This window comes from Elaeis guineensis, chromosome 3 (assembly GCF_000442705.2).
Source record: "Elaeis guineensis isolate ETL-2024a chromosome 3, EG11, whole genome shotgun sequence".
Lineage (NCBI taxonomy): Eukaryota > Viridiplantae > Streptophyta > Magnoliopsida > Arecales > Arecaceae > Elaeis > Elaeis guineensis.
In genome coordinates this window covers 113,925,249-113,936,629 of record NC_025995.2, presented here as the reverse complement: position 1 = coordinate 113,936,629, position 11,381 = coordinate 113,925,249, and the positions used below count along the sequence as shown (strand labels likewise).

General features: G+C 41.1%; 2 protein-coding genes across 2 annotated transcripts; both read right to left on the bottom strand.

Annotated features, from left to right (window-relative positions):
* Window positions 1-2,065: 2,065 nt before the first annotated feature.
* On the bottom strand, window positions 2,066-5,217 carry LOC105040769 (uncharacterized). Its single transcript, XM_010917452.4, has 2 exons — window positions 4,803-5,217; window positions 2,066-2,920 (listed from the first exon to the last, which is right to left on the bottom strand). Exons 1-2 carry the CDS (start codon window positions 5,156-5,158, stop codon window positions 2,461-2,463), a joined length of 816 nt encoding a protein of 271 aa, XP_010915754.3. The 5' UTR covers window positions 5,159-5,217; the 3' UTR covers window positions 2,066-2,460.
* Window positions 5,218-9,001: 3,784 nt separating this feature from the next.
* On the bottom strand, window positions 9,002-11,014 carry LOC105040770 (acyl-lipid (9-3)-desaturase). Its single transcript, XM_010917453.4, has one exon. The coding sequence runs from the start codon at window positions 10,700-10,702 to the stop codon at window positions 9,350-9,352; it is 1,353 nt and encodes a 450-aa protein (XP_010915755.1). The 5' UTR covers window positions 10,703-11,014; the 3' UTR covers window positions 9,002-9,349.
* Window positions 11,015-11,381: the final 367 nt, after the last annotated feature.

Genomic DNA, 11,381 nt, shown 5'->3' with positions numbered 1-11,381 from the left:
CCAGAGTTGAGAAGAAAAATAGCTGATCTAAAATCTTAAAAGAAATAATAATTTATATTGAATATTTCAAAATATATTCGAGCAGCGTTGATTTGAAGGAAGATTTAGTTTCTTTTGAGGATCTTTGAAGATTCCAACATACGTTGAAGTAGTAATATATTTCATCCTACAACTTGACCGAATTTAAATAAAGTAGATTTTATCTGATCCACAAGCATATCCAGAGAAAATATAAGAAATGATAAAATTTGTTCGGAGTCTGATCCAAATATATATAATTTTTTATAAATTTTCTCTCAAATATTAAAAATAAAATCTATATCAAAAATTGATTTATAATTTTATCGGATCCGATCTCTTCAACTTATCTTGTCCCATCCCATTCTGCTTCGAGACAAACATGGAATGTATATGGGTAATGAATTATTCGGATTGTTGCCATCTCTAAACTCTCAAGCCAACATCGTTACGTTACAGAAAAAAATCAAAACTAATGGATGAATACTGGCCTACTTCTTAATAAGCAATTACACCTCAAATACTCGGTCCGCATGGCACCGGTGAACAAAGCAAAGGGCCGAAACATTTTTAACCATACAAGTGGCATTATTTTAAAACCTGCATCAATTGAAGCATAGATGGCTTGATATATTATTTCTTCTAATGTTTCTGACCTAATTAGTGATTGATTACCTTTGCAATGTGATAGATTCTCTCCCTCTCTCTCCTCCCCTCCCTCCTTCCCTCCCTTGAGAGTGAAGAAATAAAAGCATGTTTACAGATGGGCAGTCACTTGCTTAGCTAAGGAGTTTGTGGTATTATTACTGTCACTGAAAAAGATAGAGAAGATAAAAGTCTAGCGTAACGCAAATGCTGTTTTACCCCAAAAAAAAAAAAAAAAAAAAAACCTAACGCAAATGCTAGCTGTTGATAAGACAGGAAAAGGGCATAAGGCATCCGATGGCCCTGCCGCCACCCATTGAATCCCACTTGAGCAAACTAAATTTGCATGAAAATGTTTACGCAAGCCCATCATCCATTGCAGGTGCCTTTCCAAGTTTGTCACCATCGACTGTGGTGGTTGTACAATATTTTATCTACTCGGTACTTTCTTCAAAAGAAAATTATCGTCTAGATATTCGCATAAATTTTTAGCAGATGCCAAATCTGATATTACCATCGACCTACTTAAGTTGTATCTTGGTTGAAAAAAAATACTATCCTCCTCCTTCCTTCCTCACTCCTCCCTTTCCCCAATAACAAATCTCTCCTCCTCCTCCTCCTCCTCCTCCCACTCTCGAGTCCCTTGTAGCCACTGGCCTCACTCATCTACGAGCGGCCCACGGTCGCTTCATCGGCCTGGACTTCAATGTTTCACCCTTTTCTACTCCATCTCCTCTTCTGCTGCCATCCAAACCCCCGCCCCGCCTCACCTTCTCCACCCTCCTCAAGCCCTGTACCGCTGCCCACCGCCCCGCCTATAGGCACCTAGGTTCACCCCTAGACCCTTGACAGCAGCAGCTTCAACGCCAACATTTTTGCCCAGAAAACTTCAATTCCATTTACGGCAAATGCTCAAGGGAATCTGTATAAAAAACAGCACCTCCTTTTCACGAAGTCTCCTTCAAAACACAAGAACTGTACTTTCCTACGAGTCAACCACTGCAATTTAAATAGCAATGCAACTTCGAGATGCAATACAAATTCACAGTGCTCTAAATAGCCCATTAGTCAAGTTAAGTAGCGTTACCTAGTGGCTAAAAGGGTTCTACAGCTAGGACTCCGGGAAGAGTTGGTAAGAGTAGCACATTCAGGTTGGAACCGTGCACAGAATATGTCCGCTCAACGCTTGGATCACATTGCCAGTTTCACCTGAGAGCTCACAAACTTATGTTTCCTTGAGCCAGTCCTACCTAAACATACAAACAGTAGCTTCGTTTCTCTTTGCAAACTTACAGACATCCGTCCAAGCAAGAATTTAGTGGCAACAAGACTAACCAACAATATGGCAGGTTCAACGTTACTGATACGCCACTGCCTGTTGAAACTATTGTAGCTTAGTAACTGGAAGTAAGATGATACCTGTTTCAGTTAAAGAATAAAAGAAACAAACAGTTTATACATGATGTGATGCCAAGTCAGCTTTATCTCAACCTGACTGATGATGATGCCAAAATAGGTGTAATGGCATGCCCTGAATGGTGCTTCGAAAATTCTGAAAGATGCCAACTTCCATATGCAGGCCTTTGTATCTCTTTTAACCTATACTCCCTATACTGACGTAGAACAAGAACAATACAACAAGATCTACATAACATCCTATATACAAATATGCACCAATAATGATGCTAATAACTACTCAAGATTAACTTCACTATCATATGACTGGGGCAAAAATTGAGAAGCTTCTTAGAACCCAAAACTTCTGTCAATCTTTTGGGGCACATTGCCAAGGAAGAGCTAGGTATAAAATGCAAGATAGTATCTTACCCATGTGAATCCTAAAAGAAATGGCATGATCGATATGCCCTTCGATAATGATGTCTCAAAATAAGTTGGCCTTGGAGTGGATGGGCAGCCAAGTGATCGAATCAGCTCCTCTACAGGCAAAACCTTGAACTTGGTGGGTGAGTTGAGGGCAACATTGTCAACCCGATGCTCAAAGATCTTTCCATTCTTATCAAGTTTGTACTCAGAGGTGCCATCAAAGCGGCCATGGCTCTCCCATGGCACACGAGGGATGCCATGAACTATCCAACGGATCATGATAATGTTCTCTGCTGGCTGCCATATGCTAACTATGTTAATCCACAAGGCCTTGAAGAAAATACGACCACTGAATCGCAGTGCCCAGAATATTCGTTTGTAGTTGTCAATGCCCACAAAAGTGTTGAGAGGATCTTTGAAGACAATATCATCTCTGAACAATAAAGTAGAATCATCTTAGAATAGCATTAAATATAATTTCTTCACATTATCATTGTGTTTTTTGAACAAAAATAACAAAGCAAAACAAGATTAAAAGGAAATAGACAAAAATGTACCATTAAAGAATGCAAAGCACGAACAGAGCACACATAAGCAACCAACTAATGACATTCGCTTATGAACTTCGCATCCCTGGCCCTTCTAAAAGGCCCATATCTGGTATAGGAAAATAATTTAACAATGGGACTTCGTATCTTCACAGAGATTTGGAAAGTCATTTTAAGTTCTCATGCGATATTAAATTTCAATGTGTACATGGTGCTTAGAAAATCTTAAGCAAGGCTGTACATTCATGATTCCACATTTATCATCTTGCACAGAAATAAAACTCTCGATGGTGAATAAAATTGAATAATCGTCTGAAATTTACTCTGCTTCAACCTACAGGGCCAGCTGTAGCTTTTTAACTCAAAAACGTACACTGATTGAGAAAAAAGTATGAATTATTGTTCAATTTGATTTAAAGGTATTCATTGAAACTGGAATAGAAGATTATACAATTGGAATCTGATGAAAAACTTGTTCTTTACCTGAATGATCAAAAAGCCTGAACACATTCAAACTTTCAGATCAAAAGAACACTTGCTTTTCCTGGAAAAACTTATTTTCAATATGTTTTTTTATACTTTCCTCAATAGAGTGGATTCTTGATGCATGTACTTTGAGTGACCTCACGAAGGGCATATCAATCTTAAATAAGTTTAACATTGATGAGGGCATTTTCATACAATTGTTTGTTGAATCCATGCGTTACAAGGATTGACAGTAGGAACTTAGACACCAGACAGCAACATCTAATTACAAAGAGAAACTACTTGATGAGGACATGACCAAGATGTCTGCACCCAAAAATTAAAAAAGACACCAAGCTAAACTATGCAACCTTTCACCCATTCATTTATAAAATAATAAACATAAAATGCCCATATGTTCAGCAGTCTCATATAAGTGAAGGCCATATTTTGCCTTCTCTTCTTCCGTTAAATTCTCTGTTTCTAGTTGTAGGGGAGATTCATCTAACACTGTATCAATTAGATACCTTATGGAGACAAATTAAAATCTCTTACCTCCATTAGAAAAAAAAAGGAAAGAGATTTCTGCTTTTTAAAGAGAACTCAATGCTTTATATTTCTCAATATGATTCTTCTTTCCCTCTTTTTCAAGGTTTGGTCGCTTATAGATATCATGGGCTCAATATACAGCATAAAGATTTACAAATGCTGGAAAATCTGAATTTACATATATTTGATTACTGGAATCAGATCCTGAAACTCTCAATAAACCCAATAACAAAAATCCGTCTATGCTAGCACATCACTTCCATTCTTGAAACCTGCAACATGACAAGTATTCGATTTTCCCATAGGTGTATAATCAAAAAGCACCTTTTCTTGCGTATACATCACCTCTTATGATTCCAGATTACTAGTTTTATAACTCAGAGAGCGCGTTCAATCGACTATCGCCATCTAGATTGCTACTTTACCATTGGCAGTGCAAAAATCCATATTGATTTCACTGCTCTCATCCATCCCAAGCCATGCCACAAGATTCCAAATTGCCAACTCCCTAAAGCAACTTGACGAATCCTAGCATGCCTTTTTTTTGGGGGATGGGGGGTGGGGGGAGGGGGTATCGTTCATGGTGAACTCAAGAACCAAGAATCTTGTACCCCTAATTTCATAATATTAATTGATGGCATCAAAAAAAGAAGCAGAAAAGAGAACCATACAGAAAGCGTCATAAACTGAGCTTTAAAAAAAAAAAAAAAAGGAAAAAGATCGAATTCTTCATAATAGAGGAGGCAACAAAACCTATAGATATCGAATCTGGGTTCCCTCTGGAAAATATCGGGGAAGTCCTCCCTCAGGGTTCGAATCGCGTAGCCCATGTTAACATAGTAGCTCTGCTTATCCTGGTCGCCGTCGCGCTGCTGCTGCTGCGTCGGAGAAGGAGACGGGGAAGAGGAGGAAGCGCCGCGAAGAAGGGGACCCGAGAAGAGCGGGGAGAGGCCCGTCCTCGGAAGAGGGTCGGAAACCCTAATAACCCTCTCCTTCTCGTCTTTGACTCGCCCACAGACGCAGACCCTTGGAGTGGCCCTCCGACGGCCGGCAGAGGGTTTTGCCCCCGGGATCGAGGCGACCTTCGTGAGAGGGACGAGAGAAACCATTCTTTCTGCTTAATAATAAAGAAGGGGGCGGATGGAGCGGAGGATAGAGGATGCGGGTTGCTTTAACTTTGTTCTGTTTTTAAATGCGCTGAGAGGAAAGGTTATCCTCAAGTCTGAGGGTCCCATTGACCTGCAGAAGAAGTCACGTATGACCGATTCTTGAACCTTTGTAATTGATGGGAGAACAGACTTTTTTTTTTTTTTTTTTTTTACATACCTTTTAATTTTAAAATAATTTTATTTATATCCCATCAATTTTAAAATATATTAAATTAATCTTTCAAAATTTTAAAATATTTCAAAATAATCCTACCATCTACCCTCATTCATGAAATAATACTATTATTTTATAATAACTAAACTATACTTATTTTCATCTCTTTCTTCCTTCTTCTTTGATTGCTTTCTTTTTCACATCTCTCCTCTCTTCTTTCTCATCTTTTTCTTTCTCTTCATCCCTTTCTTCTCCTCATCATCCTCTTTCTCTCAGCCTTTCCTCCTCCTTCACTTTTTTTTCTCTTATTTTTTCTCCTCCTCCTCCAAACCCATCTATGTCTCTCTCCATGACAGCTCTTACCACCTCTGTCCCTTTATCACCAGCGATCTCTCCTTCCCCTCCTCTCCTTTCTCTTCATCTACTTTTTCTCTCATTCTCTTCCTCCAAGCTAACCTCTCATTTCCTCTCTTTTTTCTCCTCATCTACTTCTCCTTTATCTCCTTTTCCTCCTCCTCATTCTTCAAGCTCTTTTATGACCCTTCTCCCTCCATAATAACTCCCTCCATCTCTCACTTTATTAGTAAACGATCATTTTTCCTTTCCCACTCCTCTTTTTCTAAACTTGCCTACCTCTCTTTCCCCATCTCCTCCTACTCTAGCTCCATCCTTCCGTACCGGCAATCCCTCTCTCTTTTCTTTTTTTTTTCCTCACCCAATTCTTCTTATCATTTTTCTACTTTTCTAGACCCACTAACGAGTACTCTCCCTCCTTTTTCATCCTCTTTTTCGTAATCTCTTCTCCTCTTCTTGCTCCTCCTCCAATCTCCTCGATGAGGCTTTTGATGCCGTCCTCTCTTTTCATATCAACTTTCACGATCCTATCCTCCTTTTCTATGACAACTCTCTTCATCTTCATTTTTTTTTTTCGATAATCCCTCAAATATAAGCAAAAAGCACTTTCATCTGTTGAAATAAAAAATTAATATTATTATTTTATAAACTAACGATATAATCATATTAAAATATTTAAAAAATTTTAAAAATTAATTTAATATATTTTAAAATTAAAAAATATAAATAAAATAGAATTAAAGTTGAAAAAATCTTTCATATAATTTATTTATTATTTATTATATTTATCAGATAAAAAAATTATTAGGGTTGGGCGCCCGGAGGGAGGCGGCGGCGGAAGAGGCGGTGTGGGGGTGCGGTGGTGGGGGAACATACGCTTAAGATCAAATGAATGATGGCATGATAACCATCCACCTCAATTCTTTCTCGTATTCTTTTGCTGTCACACCATCGTTGGATCAGAAGGTTAACTAAAATTTTCAACATCATATTATCCTTTTACTGAGGGAACAGGGTTGTGTCCTTTGGGCCAAAGAAAAATTCACCTTCCTTCACGTGAATCCATCCTTTGATCGTATAATGATTGCATCAAAATCTGTATAGATGGATAGAAGAAAAATCAGAAGTATTTTGAGATTTGTGTAGAGAATAATCCAATGAATGAATGATGTTACAAAAATAGATCAATCTTTTTTTTTTTTTTTCTTACCAAAGATACAACCCAAACCCCCAGGTATGAAAGTATTGTTCCTCCAATATTTATAATAAAGAGTTGTCCTAAGAAGAGGCAATACTTGCAAACTCGTCCTATACCACTTGAAACAATATAAACAGTCGCCTGCTGCAAAATTCACTAGCTAATCAGCTGCCACCTTGAGCCCCCTATAAACATCATCTACGTGAAATCTATTGAATGCCTAAACTTCTTTATACTATAATTGTTCATGGAAAGTTATCTTGAAATTATATTTTCAACTGGGTGGTTTTCAATTTAAATCTATATATTATTTGAAAATAATAATGATGAACCATATTGTTGTTCATGGATTTTCGATATGTTCGTCTGACTTTTGAAAAGAAGACTATGAACCTCACATCTATACATGTATATTTTTTATTATTTTGAGCCATCTCTACATGTGGTGTTTTCTTTTGCAATAGGTTCCTGTTAGGCTTCCGAAGGATTTGGCTCCACTAAATAATAAAGAGCAAAGCAATGTAATTTGAGTTTTTGGTGAGGCCATACATCCGGGAAAAAAAAAAAGTGCTCAACATGTGCATGGTGTTTGGTCTTTTGCAAGCTCCTACTGAAAATTATCCTACCTCATGAATTGTCTTTTCTGCTGCAGAGAGCTTAATGAAGCAGGACCAACTGAAGGTGCTATCAGTATCTCCATAAACAACCAATAGCTTGTGACAAAACCAGGGTGACAAAGCTTCCTTTGATGTAAACTTTAGAGTCCTGCTTTTGCTTAAATAAGATTAGAGTTGGGTGCAAATAATTGTAGTTAGCAGTTACTGATGAAAGCCTATATTTTTTGGACAGCAGGAACCAATCACAGTGGTTGTGCACCGCCTGCAGTGCACAAAAAATTTTTCTACCAACAAAAGGCCTATATTTGCAGGGCCCAAACCTAGTTGGATGAAAAGCAGACAAGTAGTGTTTATGTTCAGAATGGTTTCTTTTGGAGGAGAATGTTCAGAATGCTTTCAATTAGATCTTAGATCATTTGCCATTTTTTTCCAAAAGGATTGAATTCATAAGATTTTTACATCAATTAGATTCTACCTTGAAAAGTACTCAGATTTATAATTTTGATCCAGGAATAATGAGTGCTTAAAATTCAGCAAGGATATTAGAGACTAACGCACATGAAAGCCCAAGCATGCTAGACTACGTATAAAACCAAAAATAGATATACTCAGAGATGAGCACCCCTCCATGTTGTTCTGCCATCACCAGCAATGCCACTAAACCAACTCAACTTATTATTGTTTAGCATATATATTCGATATTTGTATATCATGTTTGATAGAACTCTAACCTCGGATGCTGGTCCATGTCTGTTCAAGGACCATAACAAGTCATGTCACTAGGTCATGCAAATAAGTGTATCCAATGGTGCGCACTGACTCTAGAGTCAGCCATGGAAAGATAACGAGATGATTGAACAAGCAGCATGGTGAGCAGGTCAGTGGGAAAGAAGAAGACAACAATCCATTTGGAAAATAAAGCTCTGAATTCTAACTCCCTTCAGCTCACCGACAAGGAACATAGGCATGGAAAAATGACCTTAGTAGATATCTTTCAGAAACTTATTTACACCTTACCATAATCACCATGTTTGAATAACTTAGAATACCAGTAAGGATTCAGATTTTGTTTAAACTGTGAACAGCAAAATTACTACATTTTTCTCAAGGTAAACCAAACTACACCTGCATATGAAAAAGGTGGAACTAAATAAAATTAGATCATATATTATGACATAATTAATCTTCAAGAGTTGTCCTGCCTGTTCAGATGGGCTAAATGGGATTGCAGATTATTAAATTGAAGAGGAAGTTTCAACTTCATAGTATCAAACCTTCCATCAATTACGGTAATATGAGGAAAAAGCACAAAACTTGCTCAAAAACATTGGGAGATATTTTATAGAGTTGGAATTAACATGCTCCGCAATGGAAGAATAATTTACCTGTACAAAATATTAAAATGATCTATTTCAGCATGAAAGGGACCACAAAAGAAGAGCACTGAGCAGAGAGAAGCATTAATAATAATCCACAGAACAAGGAGTTAATCTATACCCATTGTACTCGGAACATACAGATGCGCCAAATTGTCCATGTGGATTACTCTTGTAATATGAAAACACAATTTTGCGGTGCTACCAAATATCTAAAAACAGAAAGAAACAACGGCAGAGTTGGATGCAAGAATAGTTCCCTCTCCCAGCCCGATTAAATCTCGACCTCATGCAACAATGCCACCAACAACGTAGACAGAATCCTCCGGTGCTTTCTTTATCAGAAGAATAATCCTCTCCCGGTGATCACAACCACTCAAGGGAAACCATGATTGCCTCTCAAACACCAAGTTGAAATAATCCTCGGAAGCCTCAGCCATGGGTGTTCACAGCCTCCCAGACCAAATTCTTGGGCACCGGCTTCGTCAAGTCCCGGGCTTGCAATGCCGCGGTCCTCAGAGTCGCAATCGTCCTGAGATTTGCATCCCAGAATGATGCGGCTGTGTACGGCAAGCGATGCTTCCTGCAGAGCTCCTCCACATAGGGAGAGATCCTTCGGAGGTGGCACCTCGGCAGGCGGGGGAACAGGTGGTGCTCCACCTGAAACTGCAACCCTCCATGGAACCAATCCATCCAGGGAGAGCACAGGATGTCGAGAGTCCCCATCGTCTGCTTCTCGAACCAATCATTCCCACGAGGCTGCCCGACGTAGACGCTCGCAGAGAAATGGTTCAAACAGAACTGAACATGCTGGATTCCGGTGACCGCGAAGTTCGCCGCGACGAACATCGCCCTCTCGGTCCAATTGGGCAGCGCCGAGAGGAGCAGAGGATACCAAATCCAAAAGATGGTGCACCCCACGATCTCCTGCCATCGGCCGGGCACCTTCTTCTTCTTCGAGAGCAAGAGCAGCGCCGACTGCGCGAAGAGATTGACCCTGGCGACGCACATCACAGGGTAGAAGGTCCAATGCTGGTAGCTCACCAAGAACCGGGCGACGGAATTGAAGGCGAGCTTCCTCTCGTAGAAGTAGGAGGTCAGGGAGTTGAAGAACTTGGAGGACACGGCGAATAGGGGGATGTGCTGGACGTCGGGATCGAAATCGAGGCTGTTGCAGGCAATGTGGTGCGCATTGTGGTTCCTCTTCCACCAGCCAATGCTAATCCCGGTTAGGCAGTTGCCGGAGAGGATCTGCATCAGCCGATTGAAACCGGGGCTGATCATGACGTTGTAGTGGCCGGAGTCGTGGCCGAGGAAGCCCGATTGGATCCAGAGGAGGCCCATGAGCAAGCCGCTGATGAGATGGACGGAGGCATCGGTGGAGAGGAGGACGCCGGAGACGGAGACGAGGAAGATGAAGGACATGAAGATGAGCGAGAAGAGGACGCCATGGCCCTTCTTGTCGAAGAGGCCGAGGCGGGCGAACTCGGCGACGAGGCGGCGGTAGTCCTTGGAGACGGCGGATACGCGGTAGTCGGCGAGGTAGCCGATGAAGAAGCGGTCGAGGAGGGTCCAGGTGGTGGCGGGGTGGTAGGCGACGAAGGCGTCGGTGACGTCCTGGCCGGCGAGGTTGAGGAGGGGGATGTCGCCCCCGGGGTGGTCCTTGACCCACCGGGTCACGTCGTAGACCTTCCCCTGGATCGAGATCCAGAGGTCGCCAGGAGTGTTGTGACCCCGGAGCTCCGCGGAGGTGATGTACCTCCGCTTCTCTCCTTCCATGGCCATTACGAGCAAGAAGAGGAAAAAGGAAGGAAGAGATGAGGAGCCGAGGAGGGACCCCAGAACCTCCCCTTCTTCTCCCTTGTTTTGTCTCTTTCTCCCTCCCTCTACGAGATCGTTCAAGGAGGGGAAGATCCCTCCGAGAGAAGAGAGAGATGAGAAGAAAGAGGGAGGGGAAGACGAGCTTATGGCCTGAGATGTGAAGGCTAAACATAGATGGGCGATGGTGGTTTAGGAATGGGGAACGGAGGGAGGAGAAGTGCTCGCGAGGATGGCACACGAATCGAGAGGGGGGACGCGATCTCTGCAACCGCCGCCGTAACGGAAGCAGCACCACACGCGCGCGAGCTGGGATTTGTTATTTTATTTTTAGGTGGAATTCATTTTAGATATAGACCCGGATATACCGTCAGATTTTTCGACCGACGGGGCCCGACTCAATTGCACCCAAAAACACACCCAAAAGCCATGAGGTTCCCGGGGCATGATCCAGTTCGGGACAACCCCCCCCCCCCCCTTCCCTTTTTTTTTTTTTTTTTTCTTTTTGGCATACAGGAAGGGTTTTTTTTTTTCTTTTTGGCATACAGGAAGGGATGCTAATTGCAAAATTCCGCTGTCTGGTTTGTTGGTTCGGTTTGTTCCATCAAGTTTTGAGAACAGAAACGCCAGCAGTCAATAATATCAT

Bases quoted from the DNA above. Each gene is read 5' to 3' on its own strand.
- LOC105040769 (XM_010917452.4), bottom strand. From the start codon at position 5,158: ATGGTTTCTCTCGTCCCTCTCACGAAGGTCGCCTCGATCCCGGGGGCA. The intron at 2,921-4,802 runs GTTTTGTTGCCT...TTTATTGTTCAG, and splicing joins CCCAGATTCGATATCTATAG to AGATGATATTGTCTTCAAAG.
- LOC105040770 (XM_010917453.4), bottom strand. From the start codon at position 10,702: ATGGCCATGGAAGGAGAGAAGCGGAGGTACATCACCTCCGCGGAGCTC.